The sequence below is a fragment of the Oryza sativa genome, chromosome 1, assembly GCF_034140825.1.
Source record: "Oryza sativa Japonica Group chromosome 1, ASM3414082v1".
Taxonomy (NCBI): domain Eukaryota; kingdom Viridiplantae; phylum Streptophyta; class Magnoliopsida; order Poales; family Poaceae; genus Oryza; species Oryza sativa.
Window position 1 is genome coordinate 42,892,636 of NC_089035.1, and position 24,479 is coordinate 42,917,114.

Below are 24,479 nucleotides of genomic sequence, written 5' to 3' on the forward strand. Positions count from 1 at the left end.
AAATATTTACAGAAATGGCCCCTGCCGTCCAAGTGGAGGGAGGCAAGGTGTGTGCAATTTTCACCCTGCTAAAAATGCATTTTTCTAGTTTTTTTTCATCTTGTCTGTCACCTGCCGCCCTCAGTCTACTTCTGTAAATATTTTCGCCGGTAAAATATTTCTGTAAATATTAAAAAAATAAAAATTTAAAAATGAAAAATATTCTTTTTAAACAAGGACACAGCAGCGTGCCTTACTACGAGTTGGGCTGGAACGGGATTCCCACGAACGTGTTGGGCCTTTTAACTCTTGGGCCGTGGGCCGTGGCCAGTCATCCAGTCATCGCTTGGTGGCACTCGCCGTCGCCGCCGCGTCTGCGTGAAGCCCCGTGCGTCTCCCCTCCGGCTCCGCTTCTCCCCTCGCCGGCGCCGTCGCCGGCGTTCCTCGGCTGCAGATCCAATCCCGCGCCCCGCCGAGTGACTCTCCTGATTCCCTGACGGCCTATTGAAGAGCTGCCTAGACCACCGCCGCTCGCGACTCGCGAGCGCTGGGGCGCCCGCCGGCGGCCGCCACGCCCTTGTTGGCTAGGCTGCTAGCTCTCTGCCCCTCTCGCCTGTCGGCCTCTACTCCGGCTAACCAGAGCTCCTCCTCCCTTGCTCCCTTGGCTACACGGGTATACCATCCATAGTGAGATAAGAAATTCATCTATGAATCCTCTTTCTCAAATCCCCAATCTTTTTTATTGGTTTTGAATCTGAATTGATTACTGCGATTAACTGTTTCGGTGGTGCTACGATAATCGGTGGAGTAGTAATTCAGCAGTGGCAAGATAACAATGCTGTCTTTCTCTGTTTCTTATACTCCCTCTGGTACTGCTCTTGATTATTTTTTTCATGTCAGAAAGGTGTTCGATGAAATGCCATAGTAATAAACTAGGTATATGTGAGTCAATGGTAATAAACAGACCCGATGCCTTTTTAATTCACTACCTTTTAGAGTTGAAATTGCGGAGATCTTTAAATTATCATCCGTTCTAGTGATATGTTCTTGTATTTACAACCATTATATTCATTATTTCCATCATGACGAGTTTGTGCGATCACCATTGACAGTGGCCATGCCACAACCTACAAGTGCTTCTCTCTCCCTCTGTCACACACATCTTATTTGTTCTATGTGAATCTGCTATATTTATGTAAGACCTTTTATATATGATCTTCTCTCTTTTTTTGTCGATTAGTGATATTATGAGATATTATTCCTATATTTGTATCACACTTTTAACTAAAATTTGTACTTTCATACAGGATTTGCGGTCTTAGAAAATTTCGGTATATGAAGTTAGGCACACTCAACAAAATATTCCTGACTACACCACTTTTCAATGCGTTGGCATAGGACTAGTGGGCTATGGCGACCCGCGTCCTGTCACAGAACCTGAGAAAGTTGGCTTCGTTCTCACTCCTCAATCTGTCCCAGAGGGCACCAATCTCGCCTTCCCCTGAACCTCTCAGGTAACTCTATCTGTTACTCGATTCTCCTCTCTCCTGATCCTCGAGTACATCCTCATTGGTTAGATGGGAGAAATACCAAATTATTACTACTAGAATTTGTGAATAGGTGTTTGTTTATGAGGAGCTGGAAACTGCAGGCGGCAAAAATGATGTATGCAACATGAAGCATGTGTGCAACTTTAATTCCAATAATCATATAAAGGAGTTTCCTCCCAAACGATTGTTGTTTCTGTAAAGAATATAGCACTGATGTTCATTTGGCAAGAGTTGCCTACTTGTTCACTAAAATTACTCCGTGTAGCTTACCAAGCATGATGTGAGTAATATGTAACCAATGACAATTCGGGTTTAATTTCCCTGGTATTTTTTTCCTGCTACTTGTTGCAGGCCTGCTATTGCTTCATTTGGGAAATGCTTAAATCCCTTTTATCAGTTTAGTCCTCCATGGATGGTTAGATGGGCTAGCCATAGCTCAGTCAATCTAGTTCTATCTGATGATGGGAAACCCAAGTTTGAGATTGAGGAGGTGGAACCTTCCAAGAAGCGGGGGTATTTGACAAAGAAGCGATTGAAGCTTCAGAGGAAGAGGGAAAAGAAGAAGAGGAAAGAGGCCAATAAAAATGATCCACGGCGTATCAGACCCAAGGGAAAGAAGATAAAACAGAAATTTCCTACACCTGAAGCTCGACTCAAATACAAGATTGAGAAGGTATGTCTTTTTACATATTTGCTTAATTTAGTTTGCTCGACTAGTTTCTTGTTGAAGCAATCTTTACAATCAATGAATCAAATTAAGCATCTTTCATTCAGAGTAGGACATTGCTGGTTGCCATTCAGTATTTGAATAAGCATTCTAGCTTCAATTCACTGCCAATATACTTTCCTTCATAATTTGTCTTCTTCTATTTCTATGATATAATCAGAATTTAGAAGTAGTTGGTTTCCAAGGAACTTTCAGAAGTACATATGCTAAATATGTTGGAAGACAATGTGCTTGATTTCTCTTTGTTTTGTTTCTAGGGGAGTACAAACTAAGACTATCTGTTTCTCTTCCAGGCCAAATTGAAAGAAGCTATGTTGGTTGAGAAGTTAAAGAAGTATGAGATTGCTAAAGCACAAGGCCCTATGGCTAAACAAGATGATCTTGATGGCGAGGAAAGATTTTATTTGAAGAAGGTTTCTCAAAAAAAGTCAAATTATGTCCCTGTTGGAAGGAGAGGAGTCTTTGGTGGTGTTATTCTAAACATGCATTTGCACTGGAAGAAACATGAGACTGTAAAAGTCATCTGCAAACCCTGCAAGCCAGGGCAAATCCAGGAGTACGCAAGTGAGATAGCCAGACTGAGTGGTGGTATCCCTATTAATACTATTGGAAATGACACCATAGTCTTCTATCGGGGAAAGAACTATGTTCAGCCAGATGTCATGTCACCAGTCGATACACTATCAAAGAAAAAGGTAGGTTTGTTGATTCTGTTTACCCAGTTCAGTTGTCTCAGATGGATTATTGCCTATGGTTGGTAGCTTGTAGAAATGCCAGATAACTGATGTTTTCTATGCATCATTTTGCGCACTTACCTCTGTCCCTTTTTTTCATCAGGCACTTGAAAAATCAAAATATGAACAATCACTGGAGACAGTGAGGCGTTTTATTGCCGTGTCTGAAAAAGAGCTTGAACTTTATTATCGGCATATTGCACTTTATGGAAACCCACAATCCCAGAATGTTGATCCTGTTTATTGTGATGATAGAAGAGCTGCTTCTCTGAAAATGGAAGAACCGAGTCAAGGGAAGGACCTATCGCATATGGATAACGATGGTTTCTCTGATATCACTGATGCTTCGGAGTCTGACGAAGAAGCTAATCCTAGTGAATATGATGATAATGATGATGAGACTGGAGATAATATAGGCACTGTTCTTTATGATCATGGAGGCTTCAAGGTAACAGGGTGATACCTTGTGTGGCATCAACTCATTTGCTGACTACGAATTGTATTTTGCATCTGTCTAGACCCCTATTCTATACATTTGGATTTCTTGAACAGTTGAATGGAAACTCCGTGGATGATCACCTGTCACCTGCATTAGCAGTTTCCATGTTTATGCTTTATGGCACTTGGATCTGATCCAGACATCCTGCAGATGGTATGAGGCATGTTGTTGCAAACACTTGGAGACTAAAGGTCTTTAGCTGGAAGAATTTAAACAAATGCCAAGTTGTTAGTACTCAACTCCAACAGCAGGATTGATCTGCATTTTGTGGCCAATAAGACACATCTTATGTTCTTAGCTAATTGTGGTCCATAAAGCAACGTCGGTTGGTAGATATTCTCAGCTTCTAAAAGTAGTTGCTGGCGAGCAGTATCATTTTGAGAAATTAGAGCTGTCGGCATGAGTATCACAACAGCATGTCATGCACTAAGTACACAATTAAATTGCGCTGTTATCTACTTATCATAGAGGAACTGGTTGGGAGTGCCAAACAGAGCACACTTCTTCATAACAGTGAATATGGCTGCATCACTTTGGAGTAAGCTATCACCTTATGACATGGACCATTCTCTTCGTTCCATATATATCTGGCAGTTCTTTAGGATGATGCTAATGGTGGCCTGCTGATGTACTCAATATTGATACTATGTAGATTCGTCTTTCTATTATCAGCTAAATCTGTCACTTTGCTTGTGGTTGTGTATCTACACTGAATGTGAATACACTGCAAATTCAGCTTCGATTCATCATCTCTCACCAAATTCAGTGATATATTCTGCAGGTCCTTACAGACTGGCCCACCCCCATGGTCAAAAAGCAAAGTTTGGTGCCTGCAAGACAGTTGTCAAAAGGATAAAGTATGCAATACCAGCGACAGACCAAAGATACGATATGATGGATGTACTAGTGAAGAAAGCTTGACCTCACTTTTAGGCCATCAACGTCTAACCCAGTTGGATAATCTCTGATGAATAACGATGTTTCACGTCCAGGTCAGGATTCGATGTGATCATAATGAGTAGTTCACACGACACTCACACCTCGTTGATAGATCACAATATTGTCTTGAATTTGGCTGCGGTTGCATCATTTCTGTTGGGTTTTCTACTCAAGAACAATGATTTTGCAGCATCTGATTTATGAACATGTCAGAGAAATTTCTACTCAAGATGTAATGCGCTTGCATAATGCTGCCGTCACTATCATTAAAGTTCTCTAAGCTCTAAGTTATCTGCTAATTAAGAGAGTTTGAGATGAGATCAAGATAATACATGTGAATCAATTGACTTTTTTTAGAGGAAGAAAAATGTTTGCTTTGGATCACTTGTGACGCAAGGTTTCATTTTAGAAATGCAACTGGAGAACCTCCACTATTCTGTTCTACCAGAAAAGCCTTTTCTTTACTAAAAAAAAATGAAAAGCCTTTTTTGAAGACAAGTTGGCCAGATCAGGGTTGAAAGGTCTACAGCAATGAGCATGTTGTTCTATTCCCATGGGTATGCTTTTGCAGATATAGTACATATATCCACCAAATGGATGTCTTATTATTAACAAGTACCCTATTTGTCATACATGCATACACATTCTTCAGTACTGATGCAAAGTTAGTAACAGATTAGCTTAGGTTCAACATCAAAAGTCAATATGAATATAAAGGTTGGTGAAACACACCAAAACCAACATAACAGTTTTGACCTTTCTGAGGACTCAACCCAAAAGCTAGCAGCACATATACTTCCAAAACTCATTAACCCCAGAATTCTTGATTGTATTTTTTTAGAACATGGTTTCTTATTTTGTAAGTATGTATTAATAAGTAGCTAGAATCATAAATATATCTAGCTACTTGTAGCTTAGAATGTGTTCTTCCACTACTTCACAATGGTCAACTGCAAAAGCACTTTGTCTTACTAGTAGTATATCATAATAGAGCAATACTAAAACACTAAACATATATGGTCACAGCTAGGTGAAAGCCAAGTTATTGTTAATAGGGCTAGCTGTCATCTCAAGGAAGATTCATGTATTGGTCTCCCACTCAGCCAATAGAATGGTGACCTTTTTTGTGACATGATTCACACATTCTTCTCCCCTCCTTTTCTTTCGTGTGGTTATTTGGTGGCTACTCTAGCTTTTTGTTGATATCTATTCTGGTGTCATTTTCATGGTTAGATACAGATATGATCACTTTGGGTTGTCATTACACCTAAACTAAACACATTATGGCCACCTAAACATGAATACTGTACCATTTCTGCCTTAACTTTCTGAGATCTTTATAAACTAAATTAAGAGCTAGCGCATCAGTAACCACAAAATATATATGGACTTTGCACTTATGGTCCCACAGATAGGTGTACATATGTACTGATTGCAAATAATTAGCACTAATCCTTTATGTGGATTGTGCATAGAGATGTAGTACGTGTTGGCAATATTATCCCTAATGACTGGGTCCTTGCCTTGCAACTTGCTAACACTTAATAATATCCATACGGCGAAAGGCAAATAGGTCAATCAATCTTAAGCATAATAATTGCAATCTTTTTCTACAGCTCTCACTATGAATGAATTGCCGGTCCTATTACTTACAGATTCATTAGGACTAGTCGAAATACTGTTTAAACAACTGTTCCTACATTCATCAATAGTAAGTACGGATCAAAGTACAGTAATTAATCCCCTCCTTTTAATGCAGACTAACCCATTAATCTGCTTCGTGACATGTGTGGTTTCGTTTTACAAATCATTGTTATGCCGGTATGCAGCTAATGCACCGCCTTTCAAGTGACAGTAAAAAGTTCTTATATACAGAAATTAGAATTTGAACACTGTTGGATGAAATCATGTGCATTGCCATGACTTTCCCACCACACCATTTGCTAAAATAAATTCCTCCATTCTAAGCTAGCTGATATATACAACTCCCCCATCCAAAAATATTGGCAAGACTTTGACTAACAATTGTTTTACCCTATATATACCGTTTATGTGATATAAAAGTGTAACTATAAATATTTCGAATACAAATCTAAAGACATCGATTTTGTGTGATGGGAATTATATTCTTAACGAATAAAATACGCCACATATATATTTGGACGGAGGGAATAATGTAGAGGTAGGTTAATAATCCACAATAAACGAGTTCAAAATTTAATATTCATATGTTGATGCACATTGCCTAAGTAAATGAAACACAAGCCATCGGGATAGAGAGATATATATACCTATTAAAGAAGCTCCTTTGATATACTATCATCTGTCGTAGGTTGCTAACATGTCGGCCCACGAGCTATAAGACCCATGTGTCAGTGCAGCGTGGGTGCTGGGGGACTTGAGTCCCCTCTACTCCGCTGGATCATAATTGATAGAATGTAGGGAGAAGAAGTAGGGATGAAAGCGGGCCAACACGCGAACTTACTTATATGTCAAATAAGTGATAACCCGTAGGTTTTCATATCGTGATTCGGCTTGCTGCACTTAGAGATACAAGTGGGCCGATCCATAAACCCATTTATAAGTCAAATCAGTAGGTGATCCGTAGGTTACCTACTAATTTTGCCTATAAGCGGGTTCGCGGGTTGGCCCGCTTGCAACCCTAAGAAGAAGAGGGGAGGAGGAAGAGTAGGGGGCTGAAGGAGGAAGGAGATGAGTCCACGCTCTAATCTTATTCTAGATCATCTCTTAGATGTCAATTACTTAAAATCAGAAGAGGACAATAAGTTAGAAGATACTTTCTCCATTCCAAAATAAGCTAATAGGTTTTGGGATAGGGAGTATGTTTCTTTATACCTACTCGATGGATGAGTAAGGAGAGTACCCCCGTACCCGCCTTTTCCTCCCGCCTCCTCTCCTCTTCCTCTTCCTCTTCCTCTCTCTCGTTGATTTCTTTTCCCTTTGCCAGCTTTCGCTTTTCTTTCCTCCTCCTCCTTTCGGCCTCTCCTCTCCTTCCTCTTTTGCTTCTTCTTCTTCTCTCTCTCTACAACTCAAGCTAATAGGTGTAGTACTAGCAAAGGCCAGCATCCATATCGAGGCTATCTAGGGTTGGTGCTAGCTACCTAGCTAGGTTGGACCCTTCTCTTCATCCTCCCTTGCATATCAAGCCTCGATAGATATAGCCATCAGCCCCCCTCTCGATCGCCCTTGCCTTTTGAGATCGATCACCAGGTTACTGTAGAAGTACAGATCGGAGCGAGCGATCGATCGAGGAAGAAGAAGAGGTAGAGGTTGTAGATGGCTGTGTCGGCTGGCGGCGGCGGCGGCGCGGCGGGGCAGTTCGGCGACACGACGCTGACGAAGGTGTTCGTGGGGGGACTCGCGTGGGAGACGCAGAAGGAGGGGATGCGGGGATACTTCGAGCAGTTCGGCGATATCCTCGAGGCCGTCGTCATCACCGACAAGAACACCGGCAGATCCAAGGGCTACGGATTTGTGAGTTCCTATTTCTCTCTTCCTGCTTAATTCCCCAATCAATCATCATCTTCCTATTCAATTCTACTTCTGTTTGCTTGGATTTCAATCAATTTGGATTTTAATTTCAGCATCGATCCAACTAGCTGTTCTAGCTAGCTAGTTGCACCTCCCAAGTTAATTCTTCAACCAAAAGAATAATTAATTAACCAGGATAAATATGCAGCTTTCTTGCACATAATTAATCACCGAAGAACCTAACTGATCGATCGATTTTTTAAGATATCTATATATCTATATCTAGCTAGCTACATGGTTTTATTGTGATCTTGGATTGGTTATCTTTCGATCTCTACTGAATCTTTATTATTTCTGCTTTGCTAGGTTACATTCCGCGAGCCGGAGGCTGCTATGAAAGCTTGCTTTGATCCGTACCCGGTGATCGATGGGAGGAGGGCCAACTGCAATCTTGCATATCTTGGGGTCCAGAGATCCAAGGCAGCTGCAGCGTCTCTGCAACCTTATGGTAATCGAAATCACTATCACATAAAACACGCACCTTAACTTTTCTTCATGGTTTTTTTAATCCAGATTCTTAATTTCTGATGATCATATAATTAACTGACACTACGTGGAGACAAGTTTAAGGTTGATGATGATCATGTAGAATAACTGAGGAGCATATATGTGCGTTTCCTGGCTTAATTTGCATCTTTTAGCTAGATTCTACAACATGTATTGTGCATCATTTTATGCTCATACTTTGGGAGCATACTGCACGTACTGCTAAACTTAGTATATACTCTTCATTTTCCCTTGAGCAAAAATTGCATTCTTCAGAATCAAATTAATTTATATTATTGGCTCAAAAAATGCGTCCCTTTTGATTGATCAGTTAGTTGAGAACAAATTCCTACTAACAAAAGCTTAAATCCTGTATAGTCACTTTTTGGATATGCTAATTCTTGAATCAAGCTAGTAAGTTATTAATTGTGATGTAAACTAATTAGTAATACCTGTACACATTAAGTACTTATGTCTAACTATATGGTATTGCTTCGCGCCAAATTAAGGCCGGTCACTGTCATCAAGCTGGATAGTATAGTTAGTTGGATAATGCTTATATGAATTAAGATCAAAACAACAAGCGATCGAGCTAGATAAAGTATGCTATCCGAGCATCCGACAGTATTTCACCGGTAATGAAAAGGCTGCGTGGTCTCCAGCTGAGCTAGCTAAAGCTTTTCTGCAAAAGTGCTAAAAGCGAGCACGGTTAGTTATTCTCGGGAGTCGTTAATTCCAGCCTTCTAGGCTGCCTTGCTTGCTTCTTGTGCAGTTTGCAGTGTGTATAGTAGCATGTTGTCAGGCATGCAGTTATCTGCCGTCCTTGGATTGTCCAATACTCCTGTTCATATATATATACTGACTGTAATTAATTAATTAATTAATTATCCAGCAGCCAATTACTAATCATGCTTAATTACAAACCATGCATAGTAATTGAATACTGTACTTTATTACCATGCATAGTAATTGAATACTGTACTTTATTAGTTGATAAATTGTTTGTGAATATGCATGAATTGAACTGGAGCAGCTGGGCATATGAGGGCAATGAAGTCCATTATCCAGACAGGCGGTGGTGGTGCCAGCTTGAGCATGGCAGATCATGGCATCCAGCAGGGGATCCCGACCTACAATGTGTATGGGTAAACTACTCATATCGATCTCTGGTCTGGTTTAGTTCCTAACTTTTTCTTCAAACTTCTAACTTTTCCATCATATCAAAACTTTCCTACACACATAAACTTCTAACTTTTCCGTCACATCGTTTCAATTTCAATCAAACTTTCAATTTTAGCGCACTAAACACACCCTCTCTCCTTCTATATACAGTTGCAGGTAGGAATAGTACACACACTAACCACCGGCCAGCCAGCTAGCTAGCTAGCTAGAGATCGATATATAGAGCTTGTGTTTGCTTCTCAATCTGCTGCATTGCATTGCATGCATGCTGGGATATGATATGTAGTAGAGAAGATGGCCGGCTAGCTGTAAAGAGGATGGTTTTGGGGGGTTAAAGGCGTTGGAGCTAGCTGGTCTCAGCTTCAGCTCGTTTAATGGAGGGAGGGGGCCAACGACTGCACCGTCCATCACCATCTGCATGTGCATCTCCAGCTCCTCCTTCTCCTTCTCCATCTCCATCTCCATCTCCATGTGCATGTGCCCACACAAAGACAATGCTACTATCTCTCTCATCTCTCTCATGCATGTGTATGTGTGTGCAAATAGTGAGTAGTGAAAGAGAAGCAGCTAGCTAGTAGTGTATGTGTGCAACTTGCTGTAGTAGCTGTTACCCCCTCCCTCCGTCGCATTTTAAGTGTAGTTGTAGGTTTCTATGTCCAGCGTTCGACCGTTCGTCTTATTTAAATTTTTTTATGATTAATATTTTTGTTATTATTAGATGATAAAACATAAATAGTATTTATGCGTGACTTACTTTTTAATTTTTTTACATTTTTTTAATAAAGCAAACGGTAAAACATTGGATACATATATAAATCAATAACTGCACTTAAAATAGTTTGAAAGGAGTAGTATAAGCTAAGCTAGGCGTGATCGATCGATCGAGCACCTCATGATCATGCTGCATGTGTCCTCATCGATCATTTGACGTGCTACTAGTATATACTATACTGTATAGCTAGCCCGTATATGTACGTATATACTATACTGTATAGCATAATGCCTCGGGTACAGCGTCTGGCATGTGGGGTACCGGTCGGTATATATAGTGTCATGCAGTTGCATGCGCGCCACTTTACAAAAAGCTTTGCATTGCATGCGCCCCTCTTGCTTGCTCAGTTCTTCCTGCAATATGCGCATGCCTGCATGCACTGAGGGGAAAAAAAAGTAGCAAGAAACTAGAGAGATCTCAAAGTTTCCATTCTGCAGCTCTGCTAATTGATATAGATCTTGGTGTTCTTAATTTAGTGACTAGTATTTAAGATGATTAATTTTCATGCAAATGAATTTCTTCATATGAAACCTCACTTGGCCACATTAAGGCCGGAGATTAGTACTAGACGTTAAGATATATCTGTACTCCAAACTGAAATTAACCATGCCTGCACATATATTAGTTAGTCTACTTTAGGCAATTAGGCTGAACACCAATTAATGTGCTTCATACAGTTACTTAATGTAGAGTTCCCAAGTTTACAGCTAGGAATTAGGAAATTTATAATCAATAATCAGCATTATCAACCAAGTTTGTTTAGGTAATTCCATGTGCAATTAGGAGTCCCATATATAGGAGAGATATCCAGATGTATTCATTCACGAAATATTTAGGTTATTCATTCACGAAATGTATGTATTTAGGTTGCTTTATTATATGCATATGTACCTCATCACGTCATTTCTATGTACATTTCAAAAAGCAAATTAATGACACTCTCCTTTGGCTACTTGCAAAATTGATTTCAGGTACTCACCTTATTTCTCGGATTACGGCTATCCGCTGGTACGTATATATACTTCAATTCCATTCAGAAAAAAAAAATCATCATCCATGTAATTTTTTGTTTAATCAATTTGCGTTATAGTTTACATATATACATATATTGTGTATATATGCAAGCTGATAAAGTATATATCTACTAGAGATTCATCGATCGATCCCTCTCCTATAGATTTTACTAAAGTCTGACTATTACTAGTTCATAAACTATAATGTTGCATCTCAAAATTAGTGGTAAACTAATTAATCACCCATGATCATGTCAACATTTTTACGTACTATACAGAGCTACTATCAAGCGTACGGTGGGCTTGGAGCCCAGTACCAGATGTTCGCTGGTGGCGCCGCCGCCGGGGCGGCGGGGCTAACAATGGCGAATCCTACCGGCGGCGGTCTCTACTCGCCGTACTTCCAGTACGGCCCAGCGGTGGCGGCGAACGCGGCTGCTGCCGGGTACGCCGGCATGCAGTACCCTCAGATGTACCAGTACGCGGCGGCGGCGGCGGCTGTCGGAGCCCCGACGGCGGCGACGACGGCCAGCCAGCTGACCGCCGTGGCCGGGCTCCAGCAGTACGCTGGCACTGTGGCTCTTGCTCCTAACTCTACCGGCCAAGCAGCAGGTTTGTCAGAGATGTTTTAATTTATTTTACTTCCTCCAACCCAAAATATAAACATTTTTATAGCATAATGACAGGTCAAATACTTTTAACTTTGGCTATTAATATTAATAGTAAAAAATAAAAAAAGATCAATCATGTAAAATTGATGTTGCTAGATTTATTATTAAAAAACTATCATAATATGCAACTCTTTTTATTTAAAATATCTTATTTTTATATATATTATTGGTCAAAATAACATCTTGGCGACCATGTCAAAGTCCAAAAGTACTTATATCTTAGAGACGGATGGAGTATATATCTTCAGTGAGATAGCTTTTTTTTATTAGGGGGGGGAGGGGCGGAGGGGGGTCATATTTCTATTAATTCGAGGCTGCGAGCTACTCCATCCTGCTATAAATATTTAACATTTAGTGTAGGGTTTGGTCAAGTTATGAAAAAATTGATGATTAATAATTTCTCAAATGATTAGTGGTGGATTTTCCTTAAAAATTATACTATCTATCATAATATCTTGTTAATTAGGTTTTATAAATTTATTTAAATATGAAATTAATAGTTAATTCTTTTTAAAAAGAAAAACATCCTTCTCGTTAAACATTTATACATAACCGTACCATATGGGGGTATATATCATTCCTACATGCACGATGTATTTTCATTCTTGTATAGTACATGCACTGTATATATATGTCTGAATCTGCAAGCAACCCAATGTACAATGCATGAGTACTTGTGCATATTGACACGCTACTCAATCCTTTGCGCGAGATCATGCATGCTTGTGAGGGTATCACATATAAAAAAGACGTTATGCCTACTCACCCAAAAATAAAATTGGGCACTAATTAATACTCCCTCCATTCCATAATATAAGTCACAACCACTTTTCTTACATGTTCCATGATATAAGGCATACATGCAAACACACAATTAATTATGATATCTTCTCTATTAAATTATTACTTTTTTAAATCCTCCACTCTCATGCTATCTAATCCTATTGGATGCATGCATTATATTTATTAGGATGATCCAAACTACAATATGATAATAATTATTTCTTGGTCTTTGGATTAAGGGTAGTTGTGCCTTATATTTTGGAATGGAGGGAGTACTAGTAATACCCTAGTTATTGTTAATTAGGAGTGGAGTACTAAGAGCACCCGCAATGGTAAAGTAAGGTGCTCTCTATAAAACATGTACATCTCAACAATAGACTAGATTAATAATAAACCACCTCAATAGTATGTCTACATAGGTATCTATAGCTCTCTCATGCATTGTCTCGTTTTTCTCTATAGACTATTTCTAAGCTAGTAGATAGCTTTGCTCTCTCTCTTCATTTAATATCTTCCAAGTAGAAAAATATGCTAACATGGATCTCTTGTAGAGAGCTTATAGATAACCATTCTTGGTGACCTAATTAATCCTTCTGTTGGAATACATTAATCCTGATCTGGAACATCAACTGAATAATTGGCCTGCATTTATTGTTTATTGTTTTTATTGAGAGGGGCCTGCATTTATTGTTGGTAGTACTACAATGGAGTCGATTAACTAATTGCACTTGATATGATAATACAGTACTAAGTAAATAATGCGATCCTTATTTTCTGCAGGCATGACAATGTCTCTGACAGCTCCAACTCTGCCGGCACCATCACCACAGTATCAGTACAGGCTCATTTCTTCTCATGTCGCTGCAGCTCCAGAGAAACCATTGGCCTAGAAAACCACGGCTGCCTTAAGTCTGCATCCATCTAAATACAGTATCTTCTTCCTCCACACACATGTGTCAGTCATATCTCATATGCATATCATCTGTCCTAGCTCTCATGAGTATACTTACTCAGCTCACATATTTACTAATTACACTCACGCGGTCACGCCAAATGTACCCACTTATGGGTTGAGTGGTGTATTTGGCATGCTAACAAAGGACTGTGGTAAGTCCAATTTTGCATTGTGTAGTCTGGTCTAGCAATTAAGGTCTTCTTAATTCTCCTTTAAGGTGAACGTTGCATTAATTTTTTACAAGAAATTCTCTCATCCAATGTGTCGTCAGTCTAGTACACGAGTAAATTAACCATCCTGCATGTATAGGTCACAGGTTAGCATCTTCAGTTAATCAGTGTGTTCATGTTAACTTAGCTTCTAGGAAAAGTTTTGTTGTGCCTTGTACCTCTTAAGGAAGAGAGTGCAGGGGAAATAATATGTGGTAGAGTCGCTGCTGATTTTTCATATGCAGCTTTAGTTCAAGATGTCTCCACAGAAGCTTGTGGGGGCTACTGAAAGAGTTCAATTAATTGTGTATTAATTTGTAGTACGTAGTCACATATTTCATTTTCACCTATACATCTTCATTTCTTTTTTTCTTGTACACTAACTAGGTCAGGGTCCCTTTCGATCCATTCTCTATTCGATCTGGTCCTTCATTTCTGGTTTTCTTCCATCTCACTCGTTATGTATCACCATCCACCCTTTCACCCATAATTAAGGCAGCAATGCATTATATATATGCATAATTAAGGTCAAGCAGGCCCAAGAAATCAGATGAAAAATTGATGGAAGCCATTACCAGACATATTATTACTCTGGAGTTCTCCAAATCTCCAATTAGTATAACGACTTGTATGGATTATTATATGTAGCTTCCTTTTGAGAAGCTAAATGTACCACGTACGCTTATCTTTCAGTACATTTACATGAACTCTGCTAAATGGCAAACTTCTACATATGCAGATCGCTGCATACCTATATCCTGCATGTTTAGCTTTTCATGCACTCAAGCTTGTCTGCCTCAATCATGTCTATAAGCCCAAATAATTATGCACACTTTCATATATCATATATAGAAGCTAGCTCGGTTGATTAACCTCTTGCATTAATTCATGAAAAGCTACTTCTAATAATTTCCCTCTGATTTAATTTCAAGATATCATGAATATGCTTAATTATAATTATACACATCGATCTTCATCAGATACATTTTATCATGCATGCACGGGTTAAGCTAAGCTTAAGGCTTCCAGATCTAGTTATACATATACACACAATATTTCATCATTCATAATGCAAGTTTGCACGTTTGATCATCTAATTAGCTGAGAGAATTAGGCTAGAGATCGACGGGCGAGCTAGCTGCTGCAGATCTCGCACGGCTCCGCGTACGGCTCGCACGTGCCATCCTCACCCAGCACACAGCACCCACTGTCCATCACCCTGAACCCTGCAAAAAAAAGGAAAAAAACATCCATAAACAAAAAAAAAGGAAAAAAAAACATCCATAAACGCGGTCATGTTCAGTTCAGATGTTTTTCGTTTCCAAATGTAAGCATTTCTGATGTATCCATGTGCGTAGCTAGAAATGTAAGTTTGAGTTTCTGTGATGTTTATACCGTATTTGTGAGGATTATTGATCATGTTGTAGACAGCATCGTAGGTGTTGCCGTAGATGAACATGGCATCAGGATGGTCAGCGTTCAGCTTATCAACGAGAGATCTCAGCCCTTGGTTGAAGAAACCCACCATCTGGTTCACCTGATCGACGCACTGACCTTGTGGGCCCAATCCGGAGGCCCTCAGGCTGGGGAGGCAGCCCAGTGGGCCCACCCCATCCAGGAGAAACTTCCTCAGCCCAACACTGTACAGAGCCTGCATTCAAAAAGGTGAAAATCATTAACTCACATTGAGGGTTAATTTTTCAGTAACTCATTGAGGATTAATTTATGACTAGGTTGCGTTCGTTCATCAGGGTTGGAAACCCTTCCACCCAACACACAAAACGGAATGATAAACAAGCACATAATTAATTAAGTATCAGCTAAAAACATAAAAAAATAAATTAATATGAATCTTTAAAGCAACTTTCTTATAAAGTATTTTTATAAAGAATGTACCGTCTAATGAAGCGTGTATGTGGGAATCGAAAGCGTAGAAGTTAAGAAAGTGTTCAAAAGAACGCAGCACTCTGACCAGTGTCTGCCTGGAGTAGTGGTTGATGAGCAGATCGGAGTAGTCCTCCGCGCTGTATAGTTGTAGCCTGAATCGTACAGTGATGTGAGGAGGTTGTTGTTGATGTAATCGTTGCTTCCAAGCCACCTTCCATCTGTGTCCTGATCGTGTCCAGGTTGCTCTCCAGGTTGAGCACCTGCTGGCCCAGGCTGAATCAACAGAAATTAATCACATTGAGAGGAACTACAAGGAGATATACAAATCGAATTTGTAAAGAAGAAGAAAAATTGCGAATGAATTAACGTCAGTAATTACGTAACAGAGTGAGAGTCGACGAAGGTCTTGCCGTTGCAGAAGGTGGAACTCGGTTACTCGACGCCAGGGGCGGATCTACAGTATAATCGTCGATATCATGCGACACCGATAACTTTCGGTAATACCTATAGCAAAACTGTTTATCTATATACTATAACATCATGTTTTAAGCATAATTAGCATAATATGACACCGATAGACACGTTATGACAACAGCGAACCAATTTTCTAAATCCGCCACTGCTCGATGCCGTAGGGGAAGAAGTTGGGCCTTGGCGAGGCAGCTCAGCGCGTTGTTATTGCCGTCGTCAACCGGCGAGTCGCCGAACACCAACAGCGCCGCCGTTGGCCGCCGCCGACGACACTAGGATCAGCATGCCAACCACGACAGCAACAGTCGCCATGTCTACAGGCTTACAGTGCAGCTTAGCAATGGTAGCTTGTACAGTAATATTATCTCCGTCCCTAAATATAAGGAATTTTGGTTGGATGTGACACTTCATGATGTCCACGCTTAGCAATATGTTTCAATGTCGATTCATCGTACTAGAATGTATCACATCTAACCAATATTCTTTATACTTAGGGACAGAGGGAGCAATAGCTTTTTACGTGGACGAGGATGACAGATTAAGTAACGGCTACAGGTCACTGGAAAGTTTTGATGGATTTTCAGTTAAGAATTTTTTTCGCCAGCACGTAAAATAATTGCCGTGCATCAATATATTAAAAGAAAAGAAGTTTTTTTTACACAACGTAATTAGCCAGATATGTTTATGCCAACGCAACTCCGATCAGCACGAATTCATGATAAGGCACCATAAATATTGGGAGTGTTTTCCTTCTCTCCGCCTTGTTTTCGCATACCATTCTTCGTTCGTGAGTCGTGACTCTTCTTTTGGGCCAAAATTAACTAAGGCCTGATTTAGTTCCTAATTTTTTCTTCAAACTTCTATTTTTTCTATCACATCAAAACTTTTCTACACACAAACTTTCAACTTTTTCATCACATCATTCCGATTTCAATCAAATTTCTAATTTTTGCGTGAACTAAACACACCTAAAGGTCGGTTTCACCATGAATCCGGCAAATTCGACGACTTGATCTTCGATTGGATCATACGTTGATCTCGATCGGTGCTTGGAGAAATACTGTCTAAACGAAGGTTCGATCGCTGCATGCCGCTGCGAAATTAAGTGATTCGTTCTGACTCGTTCAGAAAAGTAATTAGTCGGCGTAAGCTGTCAGTCTCTGACTGAATTTTAGGCGGCTTCAGCCAGCAATTTGCAGCGGTCGTAGGCTAGAGAGACACGGGTGGTCATGCATTTTTTGGCATGTGGCATGTTGATTAGTCGCAATTCTGAGAAAACTTACCTGAATGCAAATTTGTGTACAGTGCCTGTTCGTGGTCGAGCAAAATCAAAACAATCCTTTAGTCAAAAAAAAATCAAAACAATCCGATCATTGTTTTGCTTTCATAAAGAAAGTTCATCGTCAATTGAGTATCGACCCTTGTTAACTTGCTCCTTCCGTCCAAAAAACGAAAGAAAGTCATTTTAGTTTTTATCTTAAATCAAATTAATCATTTCAGACTAACCATATTTATAAATAAATTATATCAAACAGGTGTTACAGCATTTCATGAAATATGTAGTATATCCATATTATACCTATTTGGTGTCATTAATATGTACATTTTTCGGTATATATACAATCAAATTTGAATTGGCTTTCACTGGGAAAAAAACTGGAATGGCTTAAATCATTTTAAGATATAGAGACAATATAAGATTTTTTTCTCTATTTTTTAAACATTTTTAATTTTAAAAGTAAACTATCAAAAACTTATTTCTAGATGTAAACCTTTTGGACACGCTAATCTTTGATGATATAAAAAAACCGATGGCACGTCTACTGTAGATGACGTGGCCATGTTGTTTTTGCTATATTAGGCGGGGTGAGGTGGCTAAAAGTTTTAGATTTGAAAATAAATTTTTAAAAGATGATATTTTAAAATTAAATATTAAAAAAATTAAATGATAATAATAATTCGGGAGTGAGTACTGCCTAATTAATTAGCAGGACATTGCGACAAATCCATCGTTTTCCTCGAGAGTAGAGGTTGGCATGCATTATGCTTGCTGATCGGTCGCCGTAAAAGATTTCTCTTTGTATACCCTTGAACCGGCCTACCGGGGAAGATTGAGGGAAAATAGTCCACCATATAAGCATGTGTCCTCACATGCATATACTTACACTGAGGTCCTATTCATTTCTCCCACAAGAGTTGAATGAAAGTAAAAATAAAGATTTTCATGAGTTATTGGTCCCGTTCATTTCTCCAACAACTGTTCTATAATACGTTATTGGGCTGTATATTCTTTTTAAAAATACCCAAAATATGAAAAATTTAAAACAAATATGAAAAATTTTATGTGGCCTCCTTACACAATATGAAAGTTTGAAGTTTGAAGTTTTTTACATTTATATTTTTTAACAAAATATAATTTATCTGTTATATGCTATATAAAATACTTTTTATTGATGTTTTTAATATAAATCATCTTTCATACACTACATAAGATGTTTTTATCTCTCATATGAGCAAGTTTTCTCTCATATACCACATAAAAATATTATTTTTCTAAAAACTAAATATACCAGAAAAAACTTGAGACATGTATACAAACTTCCATTTTATGTAACGAGGTCACATAAAAATTTTCATATTTTTTTGAAACTTATAATTAGATGAATCAATTGTTAATCTTGTATGTCTCTAAGGGTATTTTGGGTATTTTTGGAAAAAGCCCAACAATAGTATATTGTAGAACAATTGATAAAGTCGTCGGTATATTATAGAAAGAGACAATATCGATGGTAAATTGTTGAACTCGAATAAATTCAGTGGCATAGAATAGATTCTCTCGTGAATATTTAATAAGTTAAATCCATTAGAATCCTTCCAAAGTTACACCGGTCCAATCTTTTGGAGATACTTATAGAGATATGGTGCGCATGTATGTTTAATAACTTAGACATATGTTTATATTGTTTCTTTAATGCACATCTCGCTTGAGGTTTATAAGAGAAAAAGTTTGGTTTTCTAAAAACCAGACTTATGAGGCGGATTCTAAAACACAAGCGATTCAATTTCCCAATGAAAGTGAAAAAAATCAAATTGAATTTTAATTTTTTCGCAAATTTTGGTATGATTTCATCGGTAACCAACAATTTTCAAACGGTTTTCGTGTTTTTTTTAAAAAAAAAACAATCTGGTCCAGCTTTTGGTAGTGGTTGGTAACCCTGATCTAATGCCAGAGTTTTCTGTTGATTGTTCAGTAGAGGGGAAAAAAATATGAAGCATAAAATGAGAGGAAAAGACAATGAGATGAGACACATGTCAACAAAAATAAAAAAGTTGCAGGTGGACCTGCCTGCCAACTACCACCTCAAATTTGACCAAACCAAAAATACAAAAGGGACTCGAAGCAACAAAAGCCTTTCAAAAAGAAAGCAAAAGAAAAAAAAAGGAAGAGTCAGGAGCCAAAATTACCTCATCCTGCCACTACACGTCTCCTACTCCTCTCCTCCCCCCTTCTCCCTCGCGTTCGCCGAATTCCCCCGCGGTTTCCGCCGCGATCCGGCCGCTCGCCGCGCGCGAGAATCCGTGACCTGATCGGCCCTTCCTGCCGTGGGAGTATTTCTGAGAATTTTTTTTTGTTTTCTCCTTTGCTCGGCTTCTGCTGGTCCTGAATTTAGGAGCTCGTTTCTTTAATTTCTTTACCCGGTTTGGTGGAATTCGTAGCTTGTCAAAGAAAATCGTGGAGATCTGTAGGGAATTTGATCTGGTCGGGCCTATGATTTGGTTATACTTCAGTTCAGAGTGTCTCGATATTAGCTGTCCCCGCTGGTGTTTTGGTTTGATGTGGGTTTGAGAGTAGCAAGAGAACTCAAAGATTCCCCTTGTTTCCTCTTAGATTCGGCAAAATTACTTTGGAATTATTGGATAAACTCGGCTCCAGATTGTTAGGTAGTGGTATTTCGCTTCCATTTCTAGTTGATTCAGTTGGGGAAGAAGGAATACTTGATCCTTGACCATTTCAACTGCAAAAGGATTGTGTGTTTGGTGATTCTACGGCAGGTTCTCATCGGCAAAAAGGGAAAATTTTGGCTGTCTTTTCAACTCTTGATCAGCAAGGTTTGGGATTTATGATCGTTGTATGATAAAAGATGGCGCATAAAGCAAAGCTGCAAAGTGTTTCAGAATCTGCAATACGGTCCATTGGTCTTGGCTACGACATTGCTAATGATATCCGTCTCAAAAACTGCAAGCAGCGTGGTTCGCCTGATCCGCTGCTCATTGAGCTCGACCATGACAAGGTTCAGGATATTGTGCTCCCTGGTAATCTGACGGTTACTGGTGTGTCTAAGTCAATCAAGTGCGATAAAGGGGAGCGTATGCGGTTCCGCTCTGACGTCTTATCATTTCAGCAGGTATGTTTTCTATGCCCATTAAGTTCTAGTGTATGCTGTATTACAATGCTATGTAAATGTATTGTTATTAGTCACGGTGAACTCTTACTATCTTGATCTTATTAGTCATGGATTTAAGTAGAAGAGTAGGATTACATCTGTAAGAAGTAATATTCACGCTTGCAACCTTCCCCAAGTTACTCAAGTTATGAAATATTTTGCAGATGTCTGAACAATTCAACCGGGAGCTATCATTGTCTGGAAAAATTCCATCTGGATTTTTCAATGCGATGTTTGAATTTACTGGGTGCTGGCAGAAAGATGCTTCTATTACCAAATCACTTGCTTTTGATGGTTGGTGTATCACACTATACACTGTTGCACTCTCAAAGGCACATATAATACTAAAGGATCATGTTAAGCAGGCTGTTCCATCAACATGGGAACCTGCTGCCTTAGCAAGGTTAGACACATATTTGTATCTGCATTCATACCTAAAGCATGGTTGATTTGAATTAACATAAACAATTAGTGGTCTTATCCTTCAGGAAAGTCATATTGTTAGCTTTTCTTTTTCATGTTTTGATTTTTTTTTTCAGAATTGTTCTGATCTTATCTGACTCATTTGTCAATATACTCTTACAGGTTTATTAAAAAATTTGGGACTCATATAGTCGTTGGTGTAAAAATGGGAGGAAAGGATGTAATTTATTTAAAGCAACAGCACTCGTCAAGCTTGCAAGCTGTTGATGTTCAAAAACGATTGAAAGAGATGTCAGACCAGCGATTTCTTGATGCAAATGGGCACTCTGACATTAGTTTGGCAGATTCATACGCTAAAGATAATAAGGTGTTTACCAAGCCTCTAAACATTCTTTGCGTTATATTTTCCTGTACTCTGACAGCATCTCTAGTGATCTATCACACCTGTAATTATTCTCATCTCTGTATGTGTAGGTTAATTGTAATTTAAATCTTACTGTTTTCTGGCAGACATATATTGTCTCCTTTTGATAAGGGTGATGGGTCACCTTCACTTTTTTTTGTAACCTTTTCTCTTCTAAGACTTACATTGAAAGTTTTTACATGCTGTGCAGGTTGAAGCAAGAGAGCAACGACTGAGATTTGTGGAGTCCAATCCATTAAATTCTTACTCTTCTAATGAGGTATAGGTCATTGTGTTGATACCATTTTTCTCTGTTCATATAAAGTCTTATGATCTTATTTATAAGTTTTGATCACCTCAGGAGTTGGTAATGATGCCTAAGCGAAGAGGTGGAAGGGATAAAGATATCATTTCTCATAGCGAGTGGCTGAATACTGTTCAGGCAGAACCTGATGTTATCTCAATGTCCTTCATACCTATTACTTCACTGTTGAATGGAGTTCCTGGCTGTGGATTTTTGAACCATGCAATTAATCTGTACCTTCGGTGTAAGTGTGAATTCATAATCTTCTAGAGTACAGATTCATCCATCATATTTCATCTGCTTACCCCTTTCTTAGTTAACAATTAACATGAAGCACTTCTGTGATTGTGTTACTATTTTTTTTCTGTACATTCAGCTGCTTATTCCTTTTTTTATAATTTATGGTAATATCTAGAGTTAGGAAAAATAATTATGTTTTATAAGGACAGAAAGATAGCTGACTTCTTCCATGGAAAAAAATACTTCATGTTGTTTAGTTTAGAGATTCTATGTAAAGAAGGTTCTTCTGGGGGAATAGCTCTATAACGTTGTACTTCTTTGTATCTTCGTTCACTAGCTTCATTCCCTATGTGTCAAATAACACCTGGTATAGTTTGTGGCACATCATTAGCTTCCAACTGTATGGCTGTGTTATTGATCATGTTTTGTGCGAGTGTACAACTAAAAAACAGGCATTCTCTGCTAAGGAGGTTCAGAAGAAGAAAAATAAGTGGTTGCAAATTATTGAAGTAATCCTAAATTTTCTGCAATGTTTGGATTGCAAGCCTGTAGGTTATAGGTCACCATCATATGATTTCCTTTAGGAAAAGTCACCATCATAACGTTGTCACAAACATAAGAATTCTAGTTAGCAAACAGTGGCATTGGGCCAGAGAATTGAAAGCAATGTTAAACAGTTAGGTGATACCTTTTTTTTTTCTGGTGCAGATAAGCCGCGAGTTGAGGAATTGCACCAGTTTTTAGAGTTTCAGCTTCCAAGGCAGTGGGCACCTGTCTACAGTGACCTCCCTCTGGGTCCTCAGAGGAAAAGACAAAGCAGTGCATCTTTACCAGTAAATTTAATTGGTCCAAAGCTATACGTTTGTACCAACATGGTATGTGGAATTCTTTTATTACGTAATTGAACAGTGTTTGTTGACATTTCTTTAGTTTTATTCATATTCTCTGTATCATAGTTACATAAATGAAACATGTTGTTTATTCCCATAGGAAAGTAGCCATAAGTCAGCTTGCATGTTGCAGAGAAAAAACCACTGATGTGTCAAATCATGTCCTTTTGTGAAAATGATTTGTAGTGCTTAAGCCTTTCACTTAAAATACCTGGTAGTTCAAAGGGAAAAAACATGAACACTGAAATTCTCGACTAGAAACGAATGATACCAATAGCCTTAACAACTAGCAGTGTGCCCGTCTGTTGCAATGACAATTATACTTTCTTATTAAGAATACTTCTCCGACTACATTTTCGTTTATGGTTTTGTTTTTGCCATTTGAGATATTTTTGAAATTTGGTGCAGGTTGATGTGGGCAAAAGACCTGTTACAGGACTCCGGTTGTTTCTTGAGGGACAGAAGAGCAACAAACTAGCTATCCATCTCCAGCATCTCTGCTCTCTTCCTCAGATTATTCAGCTCGAAGACGACACTTACAATCCCCAAACTCCAGAAGCAGAGATCCGCAAATACTACGAACCGATTGGTTCATGGAAGCGTTTCTCCCATGTCTGCACCGCACCAGTTGATTCAGATGATTCCTCCATTGTCACAGGGGCACATCTGGAAGTAGTCAGCCATGGTTTCAAGAAAATACTCTTCCTTCGCCTTCATTTCTCCAAAGTCTGCAATGCCACTTCTGTCAAGAACCCAGAGTGGGATGGATCTCCAAACCTGGGTCAGAAATCAGGCCTCATCTCAACACTTATCAGCACACATTTCTCCACAGCAGCTCTAAAGCCCGCGCCTCGCCCTGCCGAAGTGAACATCAATTCGGCGGTGTACCCTGGTGGCCCGCCTGTTCCAGTGCAGACCCCAAAGTTGCTCAGGTTTGTGGATACAACGGAGATGTTGCGTGGACCGCAGGACCTGCCAGGTTACTGGGTGGTTTCAGGTGCAAAGCTGCATCTTGAGAGGGGCAAGATATCGCTGCGGGTGAAATACTCACTCTTGACAGTAAATTCGCCCGACGATGAGTTTTCACCCGATGAAGAATTTTAGAATATCATTCTGTTTTATGTGCAGCTAACTGTGAGAACTCAGGTCAAGGTTGTAGGATTTTCGTAGCATTTGTAAGTGCTCTAGCAGCTTGAAGTCTTTCTCGTGTACATTATAGTTTGCAAACACAATGACAATTTGTTGAATGAAGTGAGATAATTTGTTGTACCATCCATCCCTTTGCAGCTATTTATGTTGCCTGCAAATCTGCAATGAATCTGATAAGCTTAGATGACTATTGTTTCCAAAATTTCCTAGAAAAAC

General features: G+C 39.1%; 3 protein-coding genes across 6 annotated transcripts; all 3 read left to right on the forward strand.

The window, feature by feature from the left end:
* The first annotated feature begins 312 nt into the window (after nt 1-312).
* Nucleotides 313-4,812, forward strand: LOC4325389 (CRM-domain containing factor CFM9, mitochondrial). 3 transcript variants are annotated; one of them, XR_001542727.3, is made up of 6 exons: nt 313-652; nt 1,287-1,493; nt 1,881-2,202; nt 2,550-2,951; nt 3,094-4,027; nt 4,271-4,812. XR_001542727.3 is itself a non-coding variant. In XM_015767001.3 (6 exons), exons 2-6 carry the CDS (start codon nt 1,390-1,392, stop codon nt 4,343-4,345), a joined length of 1,248 nt encoding a protein of 415 aa, XP_015622487.1. In that variant the 5' UTR covers nt 313-652; nt 1,287-1,389; the 3' UTR covers nt 4,346-4,812. The 3 variants fall into 3 exon arrangements, 2 of the variants coding, with proteins under 2 accessions (XP_015622487.1, XP_066162903.1); XM_015767001.3 differs by having other exon boundaries at nt 3,094-3,438; XM_066306806.1 differs by having other exon boundaries at nt 350-652; nt 3,094-3,438; nt 3,543-4,727.
* Nucleotides 4,813-7,637: 2,825 nt separating this feature from the next.
* LOC4325390 (uncharacterized) lies at nt 7,638-14,832 on the forward strand. 2 transcript variants are annotated; one of them, XM_015766603.3, is made up of 6 exons: nt 7,638-7,923; nt 8,287-8,428; nt 9,500-9,611; nt 11,392-11,428; nt 11,712-12,045; nt 13,668-14,832. In XM_015766603.3, exons 1-6 carry the CDS (start codon nt 7,726-7,728, stop codon nt 13,775-13,777), a joined length of 933 nt encoding a protein of 310 aa, XP_015622089.1. In that variant the 5' UTR covers nt 7,638-7,725; the 3' UTR covers nt 13,778-14,832. The 2 variants fall into 2 exon arrangements, with proteins under 2 accessions (XP_015622089.1, XP_015622090.1); XM_015766604.3 differs by having other exon boundaries at nt 9,500-9,605.
* A 5,027-nt stretch (nt 14,833-19,859) lies between these two features.
* LOC4325391 (MACPF domain-containing protein At4g24290) lies at nt 19,860-24,386 on the forward strand. Its single transcript, XM_015794403.3, has 7 exons — nt 19,860-20,815; nt 21,019-21,257; nt 21,440-21,644; nt 21,892-21,960; nt 22,042-22,228; nt 22,933-23,099; nt 23,523-24,386. Exons 1-7 carry the CDS (start codon nt 20,552-20,554, stop codon nt 24,216-24,218), a joined length of 1,827 nt encoding a protein of 608 aa, XP_015649889.1. The 5' UTR covers nt 19,860-20,551; the 3' UTR covers nt 24,219-24,386.
* Nucleotides 24,387-24,479: the final 93 nt, after the last annotated feature.